Source organism: Silurus aristotelis (assembly GCF_946808225.1).
Source record: "Silurus aristotelis genome assembly, chromosome: 12".
Lineage (NCBI taxonomy): Eukaryota > Metazoa > Chordata > Actinopteri > Siluriformes > Siluridae > Silurus > Silurus aristotelis.
The window spans coordinates 29,185,490-29,210,776 of record NC_139585.1 but is presented as its reverse complement, the minus strand read 5'-3'; the positions used below and the strand labels follow the sequence as shown (position 1 = coordinate 29,210,776).

The 25,287-nt window shown below is 41.7% G+C and overlaps 1 protein-coding gene and 1 long non-coding RNA gene across 2 annotated transcripts; both read right to left on the bottom strand.

Annotated features, from left to right (window-relative positions):
- Positions 1-2,992: 2,992 nt before the first annotated feature.
- On the bottom strand, positions 2,993-4,436 carry LOC310734146. The gene is made up of 4 exons (XR_014535983.1): positions 4,342-4,436; positions 3,431-3,753; positions 3,249-3,340; positions 2,993-3,117 (listed from the first exon to the last, which is right to left on the bottom strand). It is a non-coding gene; the product is annotated as an uncharacterized lncRNA (long non-coding RNA).
- A 15,136-nt stretch (positions 4,437-19,572) lies between these two features.
- On the bottom strand, positions 19,573-22,846 carry LOC310734935 (putative C-type lectin domain family 20 member A; the record flags this gene model as incomplete). Its single annotated transcript, XM_083557413.1, has 5 exons — positions 22,761-22,846; positions 21,244-21,621; positions 19,951-20,283; positions 19,774-19,865; positions 19,573-19,674 (listed from the first exon to the last, which is right to left on the bottom strand). The coding sequence occupies exons 1-5, from the start codon at positions 22,795-22,797 to the stop codon at positions 19,573-19,575; spliced, it is 942 nt and encodes a 313-aa protein (XP_083413539.1). The 5' UTR covers positions 22,798-22,846.
- Positions 22,847-25,287: the final 2,441 nt, after the last annotated feature.

Below are 25,287 nucleotides of genomic sequence, written 5' to 3'. Positions count from 1 at the left end.
TATTTGGGAAAAGGCCAAATTTGACTGGGAGCCTAGATGACTGGGTAAGTCAGTTTGAGCATCTCCAGTATAGCACATGTTGGGAGGTTTTCTTAACTTGAATTTCTCTGTCTTTTATAAACAAAAGGATAACTTTTAAAAATGTAATACTTGAATTTTGGTTAGAATTCACTGCACATTTGAAAGAGTTCAATCATTGATAGTCAAAGAACACCAACCGCAACCTCTGCGCTGTTCATTTGGATAACTATTTGAAAAACAAAAAAAGCTGGGGAGAAGTGAAGCGAAAACAAATTTTGCCCCAAGTGGCCTCGACGAATTTGGGTTTTTTTGGAACCTTTTTTTTTTTTTTTTTTAGAATATATCCAGTGCATCTCCACTTCATATTTAAGCGTACTTATATTTGAATTACTTAATTGTTTCATTGATAAGTGCATTTCAATTGTATTTAAACACCACAAATTATGAACATTAATACTTTGTTGTAAAACCATTGTTGGCAATTATACACTATATTGACTTTTCCCAGCCACATATGGTTCTACCCAAAACTGTTAACACAAAGTTGTCACAATTGTATAGAATGTGTTTGGATGAGGTAGCTTTAAATTTCACTTGAGCTAGAAGATCCAAACCTGTTTCTGCATGTTCCTGCATGACAATACAGCTGTGCACAAAATGAGCTCCATGAAGATCTGGTTTACATGGATTGGAGTGAAAGATCTTGAGTAGCCCTCTATAGAGCTCTGACCTCAACCCTTCTCTGTATTCTCAGTATTAAGATCTCAGTATTAGGCTGCTCTTCCATTTCAGTCCGGCCAAGCTGCCTAAATGGTTTGAATAACTAGGTCTAGTACACTTTTAAAGTTCAGGTTTTAACACTGATTCATGGTATGCTTTCAGCACAGGGAATGACTTTGGTACTATTTGGCGAACGACGGACTTTAAGGCAGCTGATGGCAAATTTTTTCTTATGCTACTCATGTTTCTGATCTTTTGCCTGCATGCATTTTCTTACTTCATCTTGTTGTTGTCAAGGTCAGAGGTCATTCCTTGGGTCCCTCATATGAGGGCAAGGGCAATAATTTAGCTAACAACATTGTGAAATAAGCTGCCAAACAGGCCCTCACTGCGTGGGAGTTAGGATTGCGTTTTTCATTGTTGTTCCATGTCCTCAGCCACAGTACCTTGAAGTCTGATATCTACTTTTGGTTATTCTCAGCACTGCTCCCCTGTTTTAGATGGAATCAATTGTACTCTTGATGGTTTCCCCATCCTGTAACATCAGTGCCTCTCCCTTAACAGTGTTGCACGAAGTGGGTTATTAAAGGCATTCAACAACAATTTTGCATTTACAATAAAAAAAAAAACTAGCAAACGTTTGCTTAATTCATGCTTAATTTATGTCAGGTTTAACACACAAGGGAAGGTATCCATGTCCAACCTCCAACTAGTAAGCAGACTTCACCATTCTGAGCAGATCGACTCCACACACATGCCACTCATTAGAAATTTGAAAATAAGACTATGTGATGATATAATGGCTGATGGAAATCAAAGTCCAGGATCATAATCCTGACAGAGCCCCCCATTAATGTGAAACTCAGAATGTACAGAAAGATCATTCCAGTGGGGGCCTGGGAATTTAAAGAAGATTTCCTTTGTTTCATGTGATTTCACAGGAGTGACAGCCACCACAAAGCTTTGTGTGTGTTTCCGGGGGTGGGGGGTCACGAGTCAAGGTGGAGCCCATGCTCTCCAGGTTGCTTAAAGGTGCAAAGTACAACACACAGCAAGTGGAGCAACACCCTTAGTGGAGAAGCCAGGTGGAAAAATGGCCTCAGCATAGCAGGCAAATAGAGTGGCATTCGTGATGGTGCAAAGTGAGGGAGGTACATCTTTGGCAAGGCCAGGAACTGCCCTGATGCTCTCTGCAATGTAGGAAGGCAGAGTGATATCCTCAGCAGAGCAGGTAAGCAGAGCAACATCCTCAGAAAGACCGGGAGCGTGGCAGATGGTTACCATACGTTTGGCCAGAACCACTGCAAAAAATTCCCTCAATGGCCACAAGGCACTTCCTGTGATTCTGACCAAACTTCCCCTATTCCATTGCTCTCAAAGATAATGGTTGGTCGCAGAAAATATCTCTAGTGACTGCAAGTGCAGATATACTTTTTATATTTTTAGCAAACAAAGAATATCCACTACAAATAAAAATGATAAACCTGTTAGCTATGGTGAAGATAGATACAGTGCATAGCCGAGCATATACACAGTAAAACTTATAGGAAGAAATTGTCATTAGGATGACTGATTGCAAGAAAATAATAATAATAATAATAATAATAATAATAATAACAATCATAATAATGCAGTACAATATTAAAAGTAATTTTATTTCAACGGAAATGTTTCACATCTGTTACATTTCTTAATTAAAACAAGTAAAATAAATACTCAAATCACTTGCCCTGCACTATTCCTAATCCACTGCTAGTTGTGTGTTACAGGAAGTAAGTTATGATGTGGAGGTGAATAAAAGCCCGCGGTGAAGAGCAATAAAATCGTGTCACACCGTGTGAATTATCAACTTATACCGTGGACACTTGGCAGCATTGAGAATTTAAAGCCATCCTTGATGTTTAGAGCGCAAAATTGACGGAATGGATCTAATTAACGCTTCATTTTCCGAATTTACTTGACACGTGTTGTTAGATCTAGAATCTACATTTCTATTCAGTTAAACTACATGTGAAAATCCTCCATTTAGATTAGTAAGGAAATGTGTACAGTTGCGATTTCACTGTATAGAACTAGAACTGTATGCCATTATGTTGATTAATGTTGATTAAATGTCGATTAAACTGAGTGCCTATACTTTCAGCCAATAACAATCCAGTATTCAGACTAACCTTGGTATAATCCTACACATCCACTACATCTATCATACGTTAAACCCTAACCCTAACCCTAGATACATAGATGGATAGAAGCCAAGTCTTAACTCCAAAAACAGCATTATTTCATTTCCTTGTGAAACACCAGACCATCTGGTTGCTCTCTCCATTTCACAGTGGCATTCTCTGCCATCCCATGATCCTTCAGTTTCTGTTTGATCTAAAGAGCAGAACATAACCGTCAATACAACAATCGGATTATGCATACGTTCTGTTAAAGACTCTTGATAAAGGTTTTGGGAGTAACATACACGCTGTGTATCAAAATAGCGAAGTATGAATGAAACCAACCTTCTCCAAAATTGCTGCCTGTACTGCAGCATCATACAGATTCTGATTGGACACCAGCTTAATATGCAGATACTGTTTCCTTCCTGTAATTACTTCATGCGGAAATGAACACACACACACACACACATAATTAACATACTCAAATCAGTTTAAAATGGATCTGAAATTAGATATTAACTTACAAGAATGACAAAAGAAAGGCAATATATTTGAACATGGCGCATTCACTGCTTGACCATTATTTAAATAGCCACAGTTTTGTCCTCCTTGGACATTATCAGGTTTTCCAGACATCCATGAAATGGTGGAGAAGTTTGTCCCATCTGCCCACTTCCAGCCATCTCTGAACAGACCAATCCAAGAGAATAAAAGGATCTTTGACTGTATAGCTGACTGTTCCGTTTGGTTTCGAGCACCGGCCAGGTCTGTGTGATGCTGTCTGCAGTAACTCTGAGCATCACCTCAGATGACAAGCTGATGTAGCTGTTACTACCACTGTACCTGTCTGCAAAAAAAAAAAGAGAAGCATGATGCTTTTAGCACTTTCTGCCAGGAATATATTTAGGTAAGTTTTCTGTTTGTTATCTCAGACACTTTTGGAACGCATGTCAGTTTAGGTCACGTCCACACTAATCCGTTTTCCTTCGAAAATCCCGTGTTTTTCTCACCATTTTGGCCTCCCGTCCACACCGGGGCGCTGTTTTTTTTTTTTTCAGTCAACGAAATTGTAGCGTTATTAAAAACGCTCTCTAAAGTGGATACATACAGCGGAAAACGCTGTTTTTCTCATAGCGAACGTGGACTGTTTTTGAAAAATGATACACATTGACGTCATCGGTGGAAAGTAAAGGAACGGCAGGCGGAAATGACGCAGGTGGAAGAGTCTCGTGTTTTTGTGTTGTCAGCATTTTCAGACGTTTCGGTGCGGATGAGCGACTTTTGGGAAACGATTGAAAATGAGGAAGTGCGGAAAGTTTTTTCGACGAAAACGCCGTTTTTATATTTATATTCGATTGATCCGGATTAGTGTGGATGTAGCCTTAGTGCACCCATATAAAGCCGTTGCATAATGCGAACACAAAAAACAACTTACCATCAAAGCACACAAACGGATGTACATTTTTACATGAATCATCCAACCAGCCTAATAGATCGATCCCACCACACAACTCCTCTGGAATCTTGTTGTCAGGCTGTTTCAAAACTGCAACCCACGTTTTTAAACCGACCGGTTCATTTCCAAGAGACCAGCGCCAACTGTTTACGTCATTGTACATTCCAACCCATGCGCTGGAGCTGAAGTTTTGCCTTTGCACTTCACTCTGAAATTCAATCACGTTCTCGGCGCTTTTGATAACCGCCAGGTCGTCGTAATTAGCTCGGCAATAAGCCTGAGCGTCGTTCCATGTTTTCCCCTCTTGAAACAGAAAGTACTTGTGAGGGACTGACAGGACGAGGTGGACGACACCTGTGTGGAACAGTTTATACAGATTTTTCTCATCTTTTTTCGCACCAAGCAGCACAAGTGCAAAGAGGCATTTTCACTCACTAAATTGTTTAATTGTACAGGTACATAAACACCACTGCTGTCTTTTTTAAATCAATTTCCTCCAGGTTTATTGCTGCTTTTATGCAGTATGCCTAATTATCAGTGGTGGACACAAATACACAAACCGTAGAGTTGAGTTAAAGTAGATCTACTTGGTAAAATATGATTTCAGTAAAAGAAAAAACTTGGATTCTCAAGCCCTCAAATGTGCTTGAGAATCCAAAGTACTATGATTTAATATTGCTCCAATGTTCCTATTAACATTCCTGCTTAATCGACTTTTATATAAAAAGACTCAAATGTTACTCTTAGCACACCGATACCTTTTAAAATTATCCTGAGACCAAAACCTTCTTTTTAACTTCTTAAAAAAACAACAAAATAAACGCAAATAGGGCCACGTATGTTGTGGCAAGTTCGAGTTCCTTTCATCATTTATTCCTCTTTATTACACAAAGGAACCGACTGATTCCGAAGTCAGATATTTGACTTTTAAATCTCGTGAAGTTAAAGTGAAGTAACACGAAAAAACTACTTCCCACATAGCAATTTTTCTCTGGCCCAGCTCCGGCCCACACAACCAGCTTTTGCTTGGCCCACATTCCGCAATGAATTACGGTCCTAGTGTGGACCAGGTCTGGATTCCAGACAAGGGCCACACATGGGCCATAACTGGCCCAAGTTAAATACCCATAACTGGTCCTAAATGACATCTGGCCCATGTCTTGTGAGCCGCCTTAAAAACGGTACCACCTCTGCCAAACCGGGCCATGTTTGCCCACATGCTGTATGCCAGTGCAAGATGAATGCCAACTGTGCCAGATGGATGCCTAATCTGGGCCAAATTTGTTTGCTGACTGGATTCAGCAGTAACGAATTACATTTACGTTGTTGCCAAAGACCACTGCTAATTACATCCAGATGTTTTGTTTAAATTAGAGCTGATCGAAAAGCAACACCTCAGCAATTAAGAAAAGCTTAAGAAACAGCATGATTGACAGCAAAATTCGATTTTGTGTATGAATTCTTAAAATAATTGAAAATGTTATAGAACTGTTTCAATGCACTGATGTTGCAAAAGTGCAACTATTATCAAAAATCACAAGTATTTTTGTAATTTGACTCATTTCAAGCCAGATTTCTTTTGACTTTATTTGATGGATTTAGAACCGTTTTAAATCCTAATAACATTAAGTGCTAATAGAATGTATGCTACAAAACATGTTTATAGGAGTTAAATAATAATCTTCAACATCACCGCTGACTTTGTCTGAAAGTTTTTGTTACAGTTATTGAACATGATTTTTTTTTGAGTAAGCGCAAGATCTAGAATATTTCAACCAGATTGAATTATGAGCAGAATATGTGCTGATTGCTGATGAATATTCAATACAAAACATGTCAAATCTTTTCTCTCACCGGTATAAATCAGGATTATGACTAGATGCAACTCCATCACTGAGAAATATAAGGTGATAGAAACCAGGTCCCTCAGCAGTCCTGACACAAAGAGTGACTTATTTAATGGAACACCACAAGAACATTTTACTAATGACTACAAGAATTTAAATGAATGTATTTATATTAAAAACAAGAAATAATTCCCCTTATTTATAAAGAGGTAATACCTAGCATTGGAGTAAACCAGAAATGTAAAAATAACATACTTGTACCTTATATAACATGCTTTCTCCAATATCTCACAAACCTTTTTGTTCCCTTGGGTGGAATGACTTTTGCAAGGCTCACTTCATTCCCTTTGAAGCGCATCGCGCAAGATATTCTCTCAAATAAATTTCCATTCGTTTTGCATCGCATCTCCGATGAAAATCGGTGTTTATAAGATTCTTCCCGGATAAATGGGGAGGGTTGCGTTAGGAAGGGCATCCAGCGTAAAACATGCGCCAAATCAAATATGCGGATCAGGAATCAGAATTTCATCCCGGATCGTTCGAGGCTCGGGTTAACAACGACCGCCACAGGTATCGTTAACCAACAGGGTACCGGTGGAAATTGGGCTACTGTTGGCTGAAGGAGAAGGAGAGGAGGAAGACGTCTACAAAGACAGCAGGAAAAGGAGAAGTGTAGGAGAGTGGAGGTTCGGGTTGGTACTGATTTGATAGAGAGGAGAAAGGTAGATATGTTGTGTGTTCAGGAGACCAAGTGGAATGGGAGTAAGACCAGGAACATTGGAGGTGTTTAAACTGTTCTATTATGGTGTGGATGGAAAGAGAAATGGTGTAGGGGTGATTCTGAAGGAAGAGTACAGTAAGAGTGTAGTGTAGGTGAAGAGAGTTTCTGATAGGGTGATAAACGTGAAGCTGAAAGTTGAAGAGGTGATGATTAATGTCATCAGTGCTTATGTTTCACAAGTGGGTTGTGAGATGGAGGAGAAGGAAACATTCTGGAGTGAGTTAGATTAAGTGGTAGAAGGTGAACGTAGGAATGAAAGATTGGTGATTGGGGCAGACTTTAATGGGCATGTAGGTGAAGGGAACAGAGGTCATGAGGAGGTGATGGTAGGTATGGCTTTAAGGAGAGGAATGTAGAAGGGCAGATGGTGGTAGATTTTGCTAAAAGGATGGAAATGGCAGTGGTGGTCGTAGTGTCAAACAGCTAAAAGTAATGGATCCTAAGTCTAAAGGTAATTTCTCGACCACTCTTAAGTCTACACACTGCCAGGTCTAATGTTCCAATAATTTCCCAAATGTTCCCAAGCCTAATAGTTGCGACTCAAATGCTCACAAGTCTAATGGGTGTGTTCAAAAACAATCCCAAGCCATTGGACAATGGAATGTTTTCAATATGGACAGTAGATTTGAGAGATGTGAGGAAATGGCCATTAGACTTTCAAACTTTTTAAGCAGTGTTTTACACTTGAGTCTTTGGGGCATGGCCATTAGACATAGGACTGTTTTGGACATAAGCATTTCAAAGCATTTTGAACTTGGCCATTAGGCTTGAGAGGACTTAAGCCATGACCACTAGAATTGGGCTTCAGAGTGCTTTTTAAATGGTTATTAGATTTTGGAGAATTTAAAACTTAACAATTGGCCTTGGACAAAAAAAAATCAATGGATGTTTGAGACAAGGCAATTAAACTTGAGAGAGCTTGGGACATGCCCATTAAACTTGGTAGCTTTACAGAAATGGCGTTTAGGAAATGGCCATTAGATATGTGAACGTTTAGATGACCACTAGACTCTGGGACCAGGGTCTCAGGTTTATTATGAGACTTTAATGTACTTATGTTTGTTTGTCACAAAATCCAGGTAACATATTTTGCATGTTACATGTCACCAAAATATTAGGGTTGTAACATACATTTTAAAACCTATGTGGTGTCCCCAAAGACATTGGTTAAACAGAGTTAAATGTTCGTCTGCCACTAGAGGGCTTCAGAGACATTTTAAACCAACTTCTGTCATATCGTCTGGCAAAAGTTTGGAAACACCTGGACACATACATGCTCCTTTTCTATATAAGCAACAAACTAGGTACTGTTATGGTATGAAGATTTACAATATATAAATGATAACACAAATGTTACACATGATTTTTATAAAAAAAATTCTTCCTTATCATGAACAAGGAAGGGATTTGGTTTTGGCCCCGTTCCTCTTCACCATCTACAGTGCAGACTTCAAATCAAATCAATCAAATCAAATCAAATCAAATTTTATTCGTCACATACACATACATACATACAGAGTACGACATGCAGTGAAATGCTTTGTACGATTGTCCGGCATAAGGGGAATAGGATGGGGGGGAAAAATAAAACAATGGAAAAAAAGAAGGCAGATAAATAAAAACAATAAACTATGTAAAATATAAAAATATATAAAGATAAAAGATATATATATAGGAAAAATAGGAAAAATTGTATATACAGGGTATGTTTATGGATACAGGGTAGGCTTATGTACAGTAACAGGATTTGCTTATGTACAGTAAACAATAATCACATAAGGTGGTTGATGTGATTGTCCTTAAAGTGAACGTGTGTGGTATGGTGTGGTATAAGTGAACGTGTGCGGTATGGTGTGGTATAAGTGAACGTGTGCGGTATGGTGTGGTATAAAGTGCACTGTGCTGTGCAAGTCCACAGTTAAAGTGACTGTCCAGGGTTTAAAGTGTTGTAGTGCAAAAAGAAAGAAAAAAAATATTTGCAGAAGTGTTATGATGGAGAGAGAGTGACCAGCTTTTAGATTCTGGGTGTTCCCTGGTTTAAACTCCGAATGGCCTGTGGGAAGAAGCTCCTCCTCATTCTCTCTGTGTTCGCTTTCAGGGAGCGAAAGCGTTTCCCTGAACGCAACAAAGAGTCCATTGTTGGGATGGCTGAGGTCCTTCATAATCTTCCTAGCTCTGGTCTGGCACTGCGTGCTGTAGATTTCCTGCAGGTTAGGGAGCTCGGTGTGGATGGTACGTTCAGCTGACTGCACCACCCTCTGAAGGGCTTGCCTGTCCTGCATGGTGCTGTTCCCGAACTAGGAAATGTTACCTGTCAGAATGCTCTCAATGGTGCAGGTATAAAAAGTCTTAAGCACCTGAGAGGGTAGTTTAAAGTCCCTTAAGCGTCTCTGATGGTACAGATGCTGCCGGACCTTCTTCACCAGGGTGTTGGTATGACAGGACCAAGAAAGGTCCTGTGTGATGTGAACACCTAGGTACCGGAAACTGTCCACTTGCTCCACTGGAGTCCTGCTGATGTTTAGCGGTTGGTATGACCGCTTCTGCTTTGTGCTGAAATCCACGATCAACTCCTTAGTCTTGCTGACGTTCAGGAGAAGGTTGTTCTCCTGGCACCATCTCTCTAGGTTTTTAACCTCCTTTAGGTAGGCCGTCTAATCGTTGTTGGAGATCAGGCCCACCACAACAGTGTCGTCAGCAAACTTGATGAGTACAGCAGGGGGTTTAGAACACAACCCTGGGGAGCTCCAGTGCTGAGGGTGAGGGTGGATGAGGTGTGTTTTCCCACCCGTACGGCTTGTGGTCTGTCAGTCAGGAAGTAAGAGATCCATTGACACAGCGGCTGGCACAGTCACAGTCCCAGGACCTCTAACTTACAGGTGAGTGTGGAGGGAATTATAGTGCTAAATACTGAACTCTAGTCAACAAACAGTATCTTTGTATAATTCCCATTTCTTTGGTCCAGGTGGCTCATCGTGGTGTGGAGGAGATGAGCAATAGCGTCCTTAGTAGAATGGTTCTGACAGTACGCAAACAGTAATGGGTCCAAGGTGTCTGGTAGTGATGCAGTGAAAAAGTCTCTGACCAGTCCCTCAAAGCACTTCATTATACAAGCCTTCGATTCCAAGATGGCGGCGCGGCAGTAGCTCGCAGGGGCCGCTCCGGACCCAAAATGGTGCTACTCTCACTTTGTAGCCCGCCTTACACAACACATGGACATCAGAGCAACCGGTGTCCCTGTGTACAACCGAAAAACCCTGAAAGAACTCAGAAACAACCCAAACAACACCATTAATGATGACCTGTGGCAGAAGCTACGCGACCTCGGTGTGCTCCGAGAACCAGGCCTCCAGTCCTCGGCATCGCCTGCGGCGGAGGAGGGGGAATCGGAAGCGCTGCGCGAGAAAACAGAAGCGCGGAAAGCGAGCAGGTGCTAATGCTAGGCTAAAAGCTAACCCTAGCCAGCCCGCTCTACCATCACTACTGATGGCAAATGTCTGCTCCCTGGACAATAAACTAGACTACATCAGACTCCAACAAGCTACTCGGCGTGAGTACAGACACTGCTGCGTTTTTGTGTTTACTGAGACGTGGCTGAGCGACAGAGTTCTGGACGCCGCCATCCAGCTGGACGGGCTAGCCGCGTTTTGTGCCGACAGGAATGCAGCTCTGTGCGGTAAGACTCGCGGCGGCGGTCTGTGTGTTTACATCAACACGGAATGGTGTAAGAACTCTGTGCTTGTTTCTACCTACTGCTCATCGCTGCTGGAGTTCATTGTTGTGAGATGTAGAGCTTTTTATTTACCCCGGGGATTTTAATCATGCAAATCTCAGGACTCTGCTCCCTAAATTTTTATCAGAATGTGGACTTTGCAACCAGAGGAGAAAACACGCTGGATGTTTTTTACACAAACACCCGGGGCGCATACAGGGGCGAAGCCCCGCCCCCACCTCGGGTACTCAGACCACATCTCTGTTATGTTGATCCCAGCATACAGACCACTCAGCGGGCGTTCAAGACCAGTTCGGAAGCAAGTGAGAACCTGGCCAGCAGGATCCATGTCTGCTCTCCAGGACTGTTTTGAATGCACTGACTGGGACAAGTTCAGGGAAGCTGCAACCAACGGCCATTTCATCAACTTGGAGGAATACACGTCAACAGTGACCAGCTACATCGGCAAGTGCATTGATGACATGACTATCTCCAAGACCATCACTACACGCTCCAACCAGAAGCCGTGGATGACCGCCAAGGTACGTGCGCTGCTAAAAACAAGAGACTCTGCCTTCAGAGCAGGGGACAGGGCGGCCTTGAAAACAGCAAGGGCCAAACTGTCCCGTGCCATCAGAGAGGCGAAGCGCGCACACGGCAAGAGAATTAACGGCCACTATTAGGACAGCGGAGACACCGGGCGCATGTGGCAGGGCATCCAGGCGATCACGAATTACAAGACCACATCACCTGCTTGTGACCGTGACGCCTCCCTCCCAGATGCGCTGAACGACTTCTACGCCCGGTTCGAGGTGCAGAACAACATGGTGGCGAGGAAGACCATCCCTCCTCCCAGTGACCAGGTGCTCTGTCTAACCACAGCTGAAGTGAGGAAAACTCTATGCAGAGTTAACCCACGGAAGTCTGCTGGACCAGACAACATTCCTGGCAGAGTGCTCAGGGATTGTGCACAACAGCTAGCAGATGTCCTCACTGACATTTTCAACATCTCCCTGAGCAGCGCCACTGTTCCTACGTGCCTCAAGACGACGACCATCATTCCTGTGCCGAAAAAGTCTTCTGTCTCCTGCCTCAATGACTATCGTCCCGTTGCACTCACACCCATCAGGATGAAGTGCTTCGAGAGGCTCGTCATGAGGCACATAAAGACCCAGCTTCCACCCGCACTGGACCCCATGCAGTTCGCATCTGGATAACAAGGACTCTTATGTAAGGATGCTCTTCATAGACTTCAGTTCAGCATTCAACACAATCATTCCTCAGCACCTGATCGAGAAGCTGAGCCTACTGGGCCTGAACACCTCCCTCTGCAACTGGATCCTGGACTTCCTGACTAGAAGACCTCAGTCAGTCCGGATCGGAAACAGCATCTCCAGCACCACCACACTGAGCACTGGGGCCCCCCAGGGCTGTGTGCTCAGTCCACTGCTGTTTACTCTGCTGACTCACGACTGTGCACCAATGCACAGCTCGAATCACATTATCAAGTTTGCCGATGACACGACCGTGGTGGGTCTAATCAGCAAGAACGAGTCAGCATACAGAGAGGAGGTGCAACGGTTAACAGCCTGGTGTGGAGCCAACAACCTGTCTCTAAACGTCGACAAAACTAAAGAGATGGTTGTTGACTTCAGGAGAACACAGAGTGACCATTCTCCACTGATCATTGCTGGATCCTCAGTGGAGATCGTCAAGAGCACCAAATTCCTTGGTGTTCATCTGGCGGACAAGCTCACCTGGTCACTTAACACCAGCTCCATCACCAAGAAAGCCCAGCAGCGTCTCTACTTCCTGAGAAGGCTGAGGAAAGCTCTTCTCCCTCCCCCCATCCTGACCATGTTCTACAGAGGGACCATCGAGAGCATCTTGAGCAGCTGCATCACTGCCTGGTTTGGGAACTGCACCGTCTCGGATTGCAAGACCCTACAGAGGATAGTGAGGACAGCTGAGAAGATCATCGGAATCTCTCTCCCCTCTATCATGGACATCTACACTACACGCTGCATCCGCAAAGCACACAGCATTGTGGATGACCACACACACCCGTCACACACACTTTTCACACTACTACCATCAGGGAAACGGTTCCGAAGCATTCGGGCCGCCACATCCAGACTGTGCAACAGTTTTTTCCCGCAAGCCATCAGGCTCCTCAACAAAGAACTGAACTGAACTCTCTCTCACACACACACACACACACACACACACACACACACACACACTTACACACAACTGTGTGACTGATCTGCACAAACCGGACTCAACACCCATCATACACTTCGCTCACCCAGGTTTCAATACCAATCACACTTTTCACTATCGCAAAATGTTTACATGCCGTCTGTTGCTGATTCCGGGACTTGTTATTTTGCACAATATTCTGTCCAAATCCTTTGGTCACTGTTAACTTTATTTTTGATTGCTGCTACTGCTGAATTGCACAAATTCTGTTTACATCTTTCTGTTTACACTGCACCTTATTCTGTTACGACAGGTTTTACTGGCGGAGCTATTTCCATTTTTATTTTTATATTTTGTGTATTGTGTATTGTCCTGCACTGTCCTGTGTTGTCTTGCACTGTCTTGTGTTGTCTTTTGCACTGTTTGCACCAGCTGCACACATGCACTTTATGTGGCGAGGATCTTAGTTCTCGGCCCTGTGTTTTTCTGTTCTGTACTGTTTGTTTTATGTTGTTCTATGTAGCACCTGGGTTCAGGAGGAACGTTGTTTCATTTCACTGTGTACTGCATCAGCTATATATGGTTGAAATGACAATAAAAGCTTCTTGACTTGACTTGACACTACTGAGGTCAAGGCTACAGGGCGATAGTCGTTAAGGCAGGCGGGCTGGGGTTTCCTCGGGACAGGAACAATAGTGGACTGTTTGAAACATGAGGGGACAACAGACTGTTCCAGTGAGAGGTTGAATATCTCAGTGAACACCGGTGCTAGCTGCTCAGCGCAGGCTTTTAGAAACCGACCTGTGATGCCATCTGGTCCTGCTGCCTTCCTGGTATTCACTCTCTTGAATGCCCTCCTCACGTCATGCTCCGAGATGGTGAACATGTTACCTCTCTGACTCTCTCGGCGTGCACGCTGGTTGTGCCGCTAGCGCCGCGAACGTGGTTAGCTGCAGCCTCGAAACGAGCATAAAAGGTGTTTACCTCGTCTGCCAGAGAAGCGTCTGCATTCACCATTTTAGAAGATGGTGTTCTATAGTCCGTGATTGTTCTTAGTCCCTGCCACAGGCTCCTAGAGCCACCATGTTGGAACTGTGACTCTAGTTTCCTCCCGTAGCACCGCTTTGCATCCTTCACCGCTCTGTGAACACTGTAAGACGCAGCCTTGTTCTCGTCCATGTCCCCGGTGTCGAGCCCCGTGTTGTAGGCAACAGAGCTGGATCTCAGAGCGTCGTGGATGGTTTTATCCACCCACGGCTTCTGGTTGGAAAACGTTCTGATAGTGTTTTTTTGCACCGTATCATCCGCTAGTTTCCCGATGAATCCCACAACCGCCTCTGTAAACATGTTGACGTCATTAGAGCTGCACCTAAACATGTCCCAGTCTGCATCATCCAAAGAGTGCTGCAGAGCGGCCATCGATTGTTCAGTCCAGCGCGCGACCTCCCTCTGAACCGGAGCTTCCTGTTTCAGCCTTTGTTTGTAAACAGGCATGGTCCGATTTCCCAAACGATGGACGTGATTGTGCCTTGTAGCTGTTCTTGAATGGTGTGTAACAGTGGTCCAGTGTCCTTTTGCCCCTGGTGGGGCAGGTGATGTGCTGATAAAAGTTCGGTAGTGCGCGCTTGAGGTCGGCAATATTGAAATCTCAATAGAGACCACAATGAGCGCAGCGTCCCGATGCTGTGTTTGGTGAAGAGTTATTGTCTCATGTAAATCCCATACTGCAGTGTCCGTGTCCGCTTGAGGTGGAATATAAACAGCACTGACTATGACTGATAAAATGATAATAGGAACATTATAGTTATAATAAATCATAGTACTTTGGATACTTAAGTAAATTTGAAGGCAAAATCTTTTGTACTTTTACTCAAGTCAAAGTATAAAGGGACACTTTTACTTTGACTGGAGTCAAATTTTATTGAGTGGATCTACTTCTCCCTGTTAGATTTTTATCATGCCCAAACGAAACTTAATTCTTGGAGAGGTTTTCCATACGACCTGCGATGCCTGTAGTGCCTTTCTGAATTCAGGGAAGAATCACACAGCAAATGTTCTTCTTCGGTTTATTGTCAGCAAATTAAGTAGTGGTGCTGTGAGATCCAAATTTAATATCTTGTATGACTTCTATGAGCTTGAAGGACTGCATCCATGCGGTTTGGCAAGGATTCATACAATTTATTGATGAAGTCATCAGGAATAGCAAAGAAAGCAGTTTTGCATGCCTTCCAGAGTTCATCATTATTCTTTGGTTTCCTCTTCTATGCTTTCTCTTTCATCCTACCCCACATATGCTCAATGATGCTCATGTCTGGTGACTGGGCTGGCCAATCCTGGAGCATCTTGATCTTCTTCACCTTGAGGAACTTTGATGTGGAGATGGAAGTATGCGATGGAGCACCATCCTGCTGCAAAATTTGACCTCTTTTATAGTTGGGAATATAAGAGGTAGCTAAGATTTCTTGGTATTTTAGACTGTTGATGTTGCCTTTCACCCTGCAGATCTCTCACACACCCCCATACTGGATGTAACCCCAGACCATGATTTTTTCACCTCCAAACTTTACTGTTTTCTGGGTGAATCTCAGATCCATGCGGGCTTCAGTAGGTCTCCTGCAATATTTGCGGCGACTGTGGTGTAATTCAACAAAAGATTCATCTGAAAAATCCACCTTCTGCCACTTTTCCAGCGTCCATCCTTTTAGCAGGTTGTGGGCCTTGGCAAATGCCACACGGTTTTTCAATTGTCTTTTGTTTAGTGCTGGCTTCTGGGCACTGATTCGACCATGGAGGCCATTTCAAGACAGAATCCAACAAACTGTTCTGGTTGACACAGGGACTTTAGGTGACCAGGTCTCGTGGAGCTCTGCTGCAGTGGAAAATGGGCTGGCCTTGGATTTTTGAGCCGACAAACGGTCCTCTCGAGCAGTTGTCTTGCGGGGTCTGCCTGACCTGAGCTTGTCAATACTGCTCCAGTCTCTTCAAATCTTTTTTTAACCTCTGTGCTTGACGCTGAGAGACATTGAAGGTGTCTGCCACATCAGCAGTGGATCTGGTCTTCAGCCTTTTGATAATCAAAACTTTAGTCTCAGGGTGAATCTTAGGCATGTTTGCAGAGGTCTAGTTGCAGTTGATGTGAAGGTCTAGTGTACTGGGGTTCTTTTTATACACACCTGAGACCTAGTTGATCCATTATTATTCACAGGTGAAGCTCATATGACAAGGCGACAACATTTATGTCTTTGCAAAAATGGACTCAGTACGCTTTACCAAGCTGTGAATATTAGAATACTTTTTGACAGTTTGGTTTTGCACTGAAACTTTAATACAAAAGCTGTTGGGAATAAAATTAACCATTCCTTGTAAAAGAAATCTTGATTAGAAATATATTTCTTTAGGTCAATTTGTACACAAGCGACAAGACTTTTGTCAGGGACTGTATACAGCCAAAACAAGATTAAAGTCTTTTTAAAAATGTGAAAGTCTTTTCAAAATGTCCCTTTTTCTTTAGTTCCTTTTCTCTTTTCGCTCTCTCTCTTTTTTTCTTTTCTTGCATCTTGCATCTTACATCTAAGGTGAGGAAAACATTGTCGCGATGGAATTATCCCACCAAAGGAAATTTTGCGTAACCAAGACACGAACACCAACAATTAATGCATAACCAAGACACAAACACACATGCAGCCCTGTTGGCTGGCAAATGGGACAATCCCCGCAAACAAGGAAGTATCCTAAATCTTACCTTGATGCGTGATCTCCCTTTGGATATTGCCGGAAAGTATCCCACTTCTGACACCAAAACTGTTAGATTTTTATCATGCCCAAACAAAACTTAATTCTTGAAGAGGTTTTCCATACGACCTGCGATGCCCGTAGGCCTTTCTGAATTCAGGGAAGAATCACACAGCACACAGCAAATGTTCTTCTTCGGGTTTATTGCAGGCAGCAGACACGTATATATACACACATTGGAGAGAAAGCTGACCTAAAGTTGTTTCCTGTTTAGACAAGAGGATATACTAGACGGAGATGTGTGAGACCAGATAAAGACTTCCTGTATACCTTACATACTAACATCATAAATATCCTATAGACACAGAACAGACAAAGGAATGTGTGCAAAGCAGTGTGAGAACCGTTTTAACACTAACAGATATAAAGCTGCGTTACAATGCCCCTGTTCACAAAGTGAGCTCTAATAAGATATGGTTTACATGGGTTGGAGTGGATCTGTAGAGCTCTGACCTCAACCCTATTGAACGCCTTCAGGATAAATGTGAGAACTGACTGCACCCCAGGCCTCCTCACCTTCTCATCTACATCACTACCTGACTTTACTACCACCTTTGTGGGTGAACACACACAAATCTCCACAAGAACACTACAAAATCTAGTGGAACATCTTCCCAGAAGAGCGGAGGTGGAATGGGATGTTTAAAAAGCACATTTTTGTATAGTATATTTAAATAAATGTCACAGGTAAAAAGAGTTATAATGAAGATCCTTCAGCAGTCCTGCTACAGTGTGAGTTATTTCATTATGTTCCATGCAACAGCACCTTTATGTGTTCAAGTCTTTAAAGTGCTTTCTCTTATACTAAATCCGACAACGTTTTTGTTTGCTTCTGTGTGTTGACCTTCGAAAAACCCTCATTTCCATTTAAAGCACGCTAAGGTATTATTTCAGATGGATTTACATTTAATTTCATTTGCAAAGTGCATGAAAATAACTCACTGCTTATAAGGTGCTATCAGCAATAGCGTCATATCTTCTTTATAAAGGAGATTCATTCATATTAGTTTATTCTGGTTTTTACCATATAAGCTAGAAGGAACTGAAATTAAACAAACATGTAAAAAACTAAGTACATTAATAAACTAAGTACGTTATGCTTATCATATATGCTAATCATATACCCTTGATTAAGTGATCATTAACAAGTGTGACAACCTCTATAAAAATTTTAGCAGTTTGCTGGTCGTTAGCAGTAATCACAGACAAGCAATTATTGCTGCTCATTAATCTGGGGAGGGTTATAAGGCCATCTCCAAAGTAAGGAAGATTATTCAAAACAGCTGCCAAGAGTAGATGTCTGGCCATAATGACAAGACCTGCCTCTGGATAGTGTTCTCTTCGACTGGAGGCCAGTCATCAATGCCTTGGGTGGTTCCATGAAATTCCAGAGTAAGAACGGGCGCTTTGAGAATGGATTGGACTGTAGTTAATGTCAACAGTCTCCAACACTGATTTAGGAATACAGTTCGCTTCTGATCATCAACACTGTACCCCGCAACATGTATATCTGCTTCAAATGGACATTCGGTGCAACCCAGATGAGGATGGGTTCCATCTTGAGTCTGGTTTCTCTCAAGGTTTCTTCCTTATGCCATTTCGGGGAGTTTTTCCTTGCCACAGTCGCCACCGGCAAAGAACATATTTACTTTTAATCACCACATTATCTGTGTGAAGCTGCTTTGAGACAATGTTCATTGTTAAAAGCGCTATACAAATAAAAATTTATTAAATTGAATTGGATTAAGTAAACCGGCAAAGGTGGGGCAGCGATGGAGCTGTAACCTTCTATAAAAATGATCAAATCACAGGAACCTTTGGCTAGGAGGTGGTCTTTGTTGGAGTATCCATGACAGCATTGCATTGGCTCCCAGAATGTTGAGGACAGCTCCTGGAGCTGTTGCCCATGGGAAGCCGAGACCCGAGCCAAAGTGTTTAGGTCGGATTTCCATGTCCAAGGAAGAATCACACAGAATGGAGCAATGCTCTTCTTCAGTTTATTGCAGCCAACAGACAAGTGTATATATACACGTTGGAAAGAAAGCCTGACCTAAAGCTGTTTCCTGTTTATATAAGAAGATATACTAGCCAGAGATGTGTGAGCCCAGATAAAGACTCCCTGTATACCTTGCGTACCAACATCATAAATATTCCATAGACACTGAACAGACAAAGGAATGTGTGTGAACCAGTGTGAGAACCATCTTAACACTAACAGCTGACCAGCTCAACCCAACTTTGAAGATTTATTCAACGACACTGTTTTGTATTGTGATTATTAACTTTATTTTCATTTTCCATATATACCATTGTGACGATACATCCATTATATTACACAAGCATATCACTAAACATGCAACTACTAATATACTCTAGGAATGAACAACTCTTTAAAAGTCTTCTAATTAAATGTTTCACATATTGAAATGTCTGTTTCCTCTTAAAGCTTAGGCACTGTTAAATTTGTCTAATAAAAAAAATTGCATGTACATTTTATCTTAGTACAATTTATCACCCCTGAACCCATACCCTCATATAAAATAGTGCTATTTATTGTTAAAATTGTTAATACAATTATATTCATATTGAATCGGATCTAATCAAATCTACTGTTTTAATTAAAAAAGAAGTACCAGAATCACCTGCCCTGCACTACTCTTACTGTTACTCACTCCTACACAATGTATTACATCGGCTGCTTACTTCTACCTCAACATAACTACTGATGTCCTGCATAATGTTTCCATGTTGAAAATCATTCAACCTCAATTAATTGATTTGAATTGAATTGTTTGCTTGTCCTGGTGTATAAGCGTTTGCCATTCCTTCCTAAACTTTGCTGACATTTACCATCTCTTATTTCCAAAAAAAACGGATTAGTTCCTTTTTTCTTTGTGAAACACCAGACCATCCGGTTGAACCCTCCATTTTACGTTGGTGCTCTCAGCCATCCCATGATCCATCAGCTTCTGTCTGATCTAAACATAATAATAATAAAAAAAAAAAGAGAACTGTAAATATAACAGTTGGATTCTGCTTACATATAGATGGCTTTTTGAAGTATAAATGAAACCAGCCTTCTCCAAAATGGCCGTCTGTACTGCAGGATCGTTCAGATTCTGACTAGACGTGAGCTTCAGTTTGAGAATTTGTTCCATTCCTGTAATTGCTGAACGCAGAAATACGTATAAATGCTCACACACTTAAAACTTTAACGAAGTTTAAATCTGAAATCAGATACAGAATTGACTTACTTGAATAGCAGACAGAAGGTAGGATATTTGAACATTTTCCACTAGCAGCTTGAGAATTATTTAAATAACCACAGTTTTCACTAATGCCAGGAGCAGGTTTTCCAGGCATCCATGGAAATGTTGAGAATTTTGTCCCGTCTAGCCATATCCATCCATCTCTGTACAGGCCAATCCAAACGAACTGAGTGGTGCTCTTTGCCTGTATAGTTGACAGTTCACTTTGGTTTCGAGCACTAGCCAGGTCTGTGTGATGCAGTCTGCAGTAACTCTGAGCACCGTACCATGACGCCGTGGAGTTAATGAGAATGTAGCTGTCAGATCCACTGTAACTGTCTGCAAGCAAACACATGATGTAACACTTTCTGTTAGGAAAATTCCAGTAAACGTAAAAAGTAGAAAAGTAAACAGGTTATATTCTTCATATTACATGGTCAAATCAAAATTTAAGCGGGAACATGAAATAGAATTAGGTTTAAAAATGTGGGATCAAATGGAAAAAAATGAGTGATAAAGACACATGGGAAAACGCTACTTTTTAGTTTAACTATACACTGGTCCCCCGGAATTTACAGACCCCCTGCGAGTTCTGAAAAGCCGCAAATTTTGGACGCCCCTCTCTGCAGCCCCTATGGTACCTTTGTGAATTCATCCAGACATTATGCCACTTTATAAATGTAATAGTGTACAGTATTTGACAAAACACATCGTTTTAAATGTTATTCCTAAAGTTCTTGAACATTCGGTCCCCCCGCGGATTCCCGCAAATTTGAAGATAATCCGCAACTTGCTGTTAGTTTCTAAATGAGGACCCAAGAATTGTCCAAGCCGCAAATTATCGGGGGCTGACTGTACACACACACATATATATATATATATATATATATATATATATATATATATATATATATATATATATATATATATATATATATGTGTGTGTGTGCAGTACTCGAATTTAGGGGGGTTGGGGGGCTCTGGGACCCCTAATAAGGCATTAGGAACCCCCCATGACAAGTAAAAAATAGACTTGGGGGGGTCACTAAGATTATTTTAGTAAAAAAAATATATATATGCACTGTATATGTGTGTCTTTTAATGTATACTGTATTGAATAATTTTCGTCTCTATACAGTAAAGCAACAGCAAAACTGTGGCGTTTACAGATGAATTTATTTTAGCATTTCCTTGACAGTATCTACCGCTCTGACATTTTGGATTATATGTCAAGCCAGTTAGCTGAGTGATAAACAGTTACAGTACAAACACACAAAATAGAAACATTTTTTTCCTCACCATCAAAACACACAAAGCGTAGTGAAAAGGCACATGTTGCATCCAACCAACCATAATTATCAATTCCAACACAAAATTCGTTTCTGTTCTCGTTGTTCGGTTGAGCCCATACTGCAGCCCACAATTTTAAACTTCCAACTGTCTCATTTCCAAGAGACCAGCGCCAGTTGTTGATGTCACTGTACAATCCGATCCAAGCGCTGGAGGTGAAGTTTTGCTTCTGCATATCGCTCTGAAATCTGATCATGTTTTCGGCGCTTTCGATGACCGCCAGGTTTTCATGATTGGCTCGGCAGTAGACCTGAGAGTCGTTCCACGTTTCCGGCTGCTGAATCAAATAGTACTTGCGAGGGTCCGACAGGACGAAGTGGATCAGACCTGTGACATTTCGCCGAGTAGCAAAGTTTAAGAAGCAGGATGATGAAGAAAAATCGAAGTAGATGCATTTGTAAAACAAAAAACACAATGTGGACAATTGTGGGTCAGGTGGCAACAAACGTTTGCAAATTAATGCAATAAAACGAGACATAATTGCATTATTTATAAAATAAATAAATGAAAAAAACTGATTTTTATATTTTGTGCTTGGACTAAATTCAGGTCAGACTTTTTAGCTTGTGTAATGTGTTGATCTAAATAACATACTGACAATGAACAGAAAGTTGATATTTTAGTGCTTAATACATTAATAAGTAGCTAATCAACTGAGTGTTAATCAGGCCAATGCAGTAAAGAAGTCAAGTCAAGTTTATTTCTATTGCGCTTTTCACAACAGACATTGTCTCAAAGCAGCTTTACAGAATTTTAAGAGTTAAGGTGAGTAGTGTGTGTTTATCCGTGATGAGCACCATGGCGACTGTGGCAAGATAAAAATCTCCCTTAGATGTTATGAGGAAGAAACCTTGAGAGGAACCAGACTCAAAAGGGGAACCCATCCCCATTTGGGTGACATCAAGAGTATTATTATAGTCTTTAAACACTACAGAACACTGGAGAGTGAGAACTAACATGAGCACTGGAGTGTGTGATTATAAGTAATGTTCTTTCTACAGTCTTATACAGTCATTTGAGCAACTCATAAAATCGCTCAACATTTGCGATCATCACAGATCCAACACCAGCTTCTCCATGCCAGAGCCTTTAAACACTCAAAGAGGTCCAATGTCAAAACTCCACACATGAAGTGGGATCCAGCTGGCACTGAGTGGTTTCTCTGGGTGGTACAGGAAGTTTGCGAGTTTAGCATCTATTTCTTTAAAGGTCCATAATCTTCATGAGGTGGGACGTGAGTTAAGAAGGTTAAGATATTGTATCAATATCAATATTACTAACTAGGAATTTATTAATGCTATAAATAGGTATCATACAAAGAAAGTTTCATGTGTGTGCAGCCCTTCAACAACGATCCTGAATATCTTTTTTTTCCATTTTCAAAATAATAATCAAAAAAATTTTTCCTAGGATTTCACTGTTAACATTCTTTTTGTCTGAAAAAAATGAAAATAATGTTTTCTCACCTGTATATATCAGGATTATGACAAGATGCTGCTCCATCGCAGATGTCCGGTGAAAAAAATAAGATTTACGATGAAGAACCCTCAGCAGTCCTGCTACAAAGAGTGATATTTCACTATCATACAGCAGACAAATACATTTGTGTTTACGCCTACAAAATGTTTCCTCCCATACCGTATCTGACGACGTGTGTGTAACGTGTAATGACCTTCACAAAACTGTCCTCATTTCCTTTTAAAGCATGCTAAAGGTATTATTTAAGATGGATTTACATTGGATTTGATTTGCAAACTGGATGAAAATAAGATTCTGGATATAAGGGACTTGTTTTCATAAGTAGCTTCATCCTTCAAAAGTTTATATCAGTTCATATTGGTTGATTCTGGTTACATTAAAAGCTAAAAGGAACTGAAATTAAACAATCCAGCGCTTGACAGATCAACAGACGAATCGTATCGGGGAGGTTTTCAGCTTATTGTTATGGTACAATTATATTGTGAGAAGTAATACATACAGTAACGTGTGTAATATTCAATATTCTCTTAGAAGTAATGGCTGGATTACCATCTAAAACGTACCTGTCAATGTTTGTGTACCAAATATAGGGGTGTTGGGTTGTAACACATTAATACATACAGTGGGGCAAAAAAGTATTTAGTCAGCCACTAATTGTGCAAGTTCTCCCACTTAAAAAGATAAGAGAGGCCTGTAATTTTCATCATAGGTACACTTCAACTATGAGAGACAAAATGAGATAAGAAAATCCCGAAAACCACATTGTCTGATTTTTAACAAATTTATTTGCAATTATGGTGGACAATAAGTATTTGGTCAATAACAAACGTTCATCTGAATACTTTGGTATATTCCCTTTGTTGGCAATTACAGAGATCAAACATTTTCTGTAAGTCTCTACATAGTTTTTACACACTGTTGCTGGTAGTTTGGTTTATTCCTCCATGCAGATCTCTTCTAGAGCAGTGATGTTTTGGGGCTGTCGCTGGGCAACATGGATTTTCAACTCCCTCTAAAGATTTTCTATGGGGTTAAGATCTGGAGACTGGCTAGGCCACTCCAGGACCTTGAAATGCTTCTTAAAACCTCTATAAAAGTTTTAGCAGTTTGCTGGTCGTTAGCAGTGATCACAGACAAGCAATTATTGCTGCTCATTAATCTGGGGAGGGTTATAAGGTCATCTCCAAAGTGAGGAAGATTATTCAAAACAGCTGCCGAAAGTAGATGTCTGGCCATAATGCATGGTCCCATGTTTCGCAAAAAAAAAAAAAAAGAAAAATCCACAGGACCTGGACACCTTGCAGTAATTCAGTCGACCAAAACTCCTCTGTATACCAAAGCATTCTAAAGAGAAATGTGCAGACACAATATTTCATGGAAGTTTGTGTGGGCAAAACGCATGATGGAGCCAGAGATTCAATTCAATTCATTTTTATTTGTATAGCGCTTTTAACAATGAACATTGTCTCAATGCAGCTTTACACAGATAATGCGGTGATTAAAAATGAATATGTTCTTTATGAGTAAGTTTGTCCCTGATGAGCAAGCCGGTGGCGACTGGCGACTGTGGCAAGGAAAAACTCCCCGAGATGGCATAAGGAAGAAACCTTGAGAGGAACCAGACTCAAGAGGGAACCCATCCTCATCTGGGTTACACCGAATGTCCATTTGTGGCGGGTATACAATGTTGCGGGGTACAGTATTGATGATCAGAAGCGAAGTGTATTTTTGAGTCAGTGTAGGAGACTGTTGACATCAACTAAAGTCCAATCCAGGCAGGCCTGGATGAAGTGGGAAGATCCACGGGGGGGAGAGGGGCAGGAACAGTGGTCACTGGAGCCTCAGGAGCATGTTTAACTTGACCGAGAGAGAGAGAGAGAGAGAGAGAGAGAGAGAGAGAGAGAGAGAGAGAGAGAGAGAGAGAGAGAAGAGGGTGACAGGAAGAGAAGGATATGGATTATTAAGTGTACCTATTGTTGCATGAGAGTTAAAGTCACTGTGCAGTTTGGACTCCGGCAAGACTCGCTATAGCAGCATAACTAAAAGGGAGAACCAGAAGGCAACACAGACATGAGGGATGTCTGGGATAAGAGACGGCCCACCACACCACCATCAACAAACCTGAGTGAACACGTGAATGTGAGGGGACGACAGCGTACAAATATCCCAGTTCACCAAACGCTCTATATCAATGTTCCCTCCAGATCTGAGCCTTTACCTGAGAAAAAATCTACTGATTAAAGGCTTGACTGAATAAATATGTTTTTAACCTCGACTAGAACACTGAGACTGTGTCTGAGTCCCGAACACTGGTTGGAAGGCTGTTCCATAACTGCGGGGCTTTATAAGAGAAAGATCTGCCCCCTGCTGTAATCTTCATTATTGGAGGAACCAACAGATGGCATGCTGGGCCTTTCTTTTGATGTTCGACCAAAGAAGTCAGGTGGTTATGGATGGTGTGAAAATGCGCTCGGTGGGGGTACCTCTAGGCCGGGCGAGTCAACTCTCACTGTG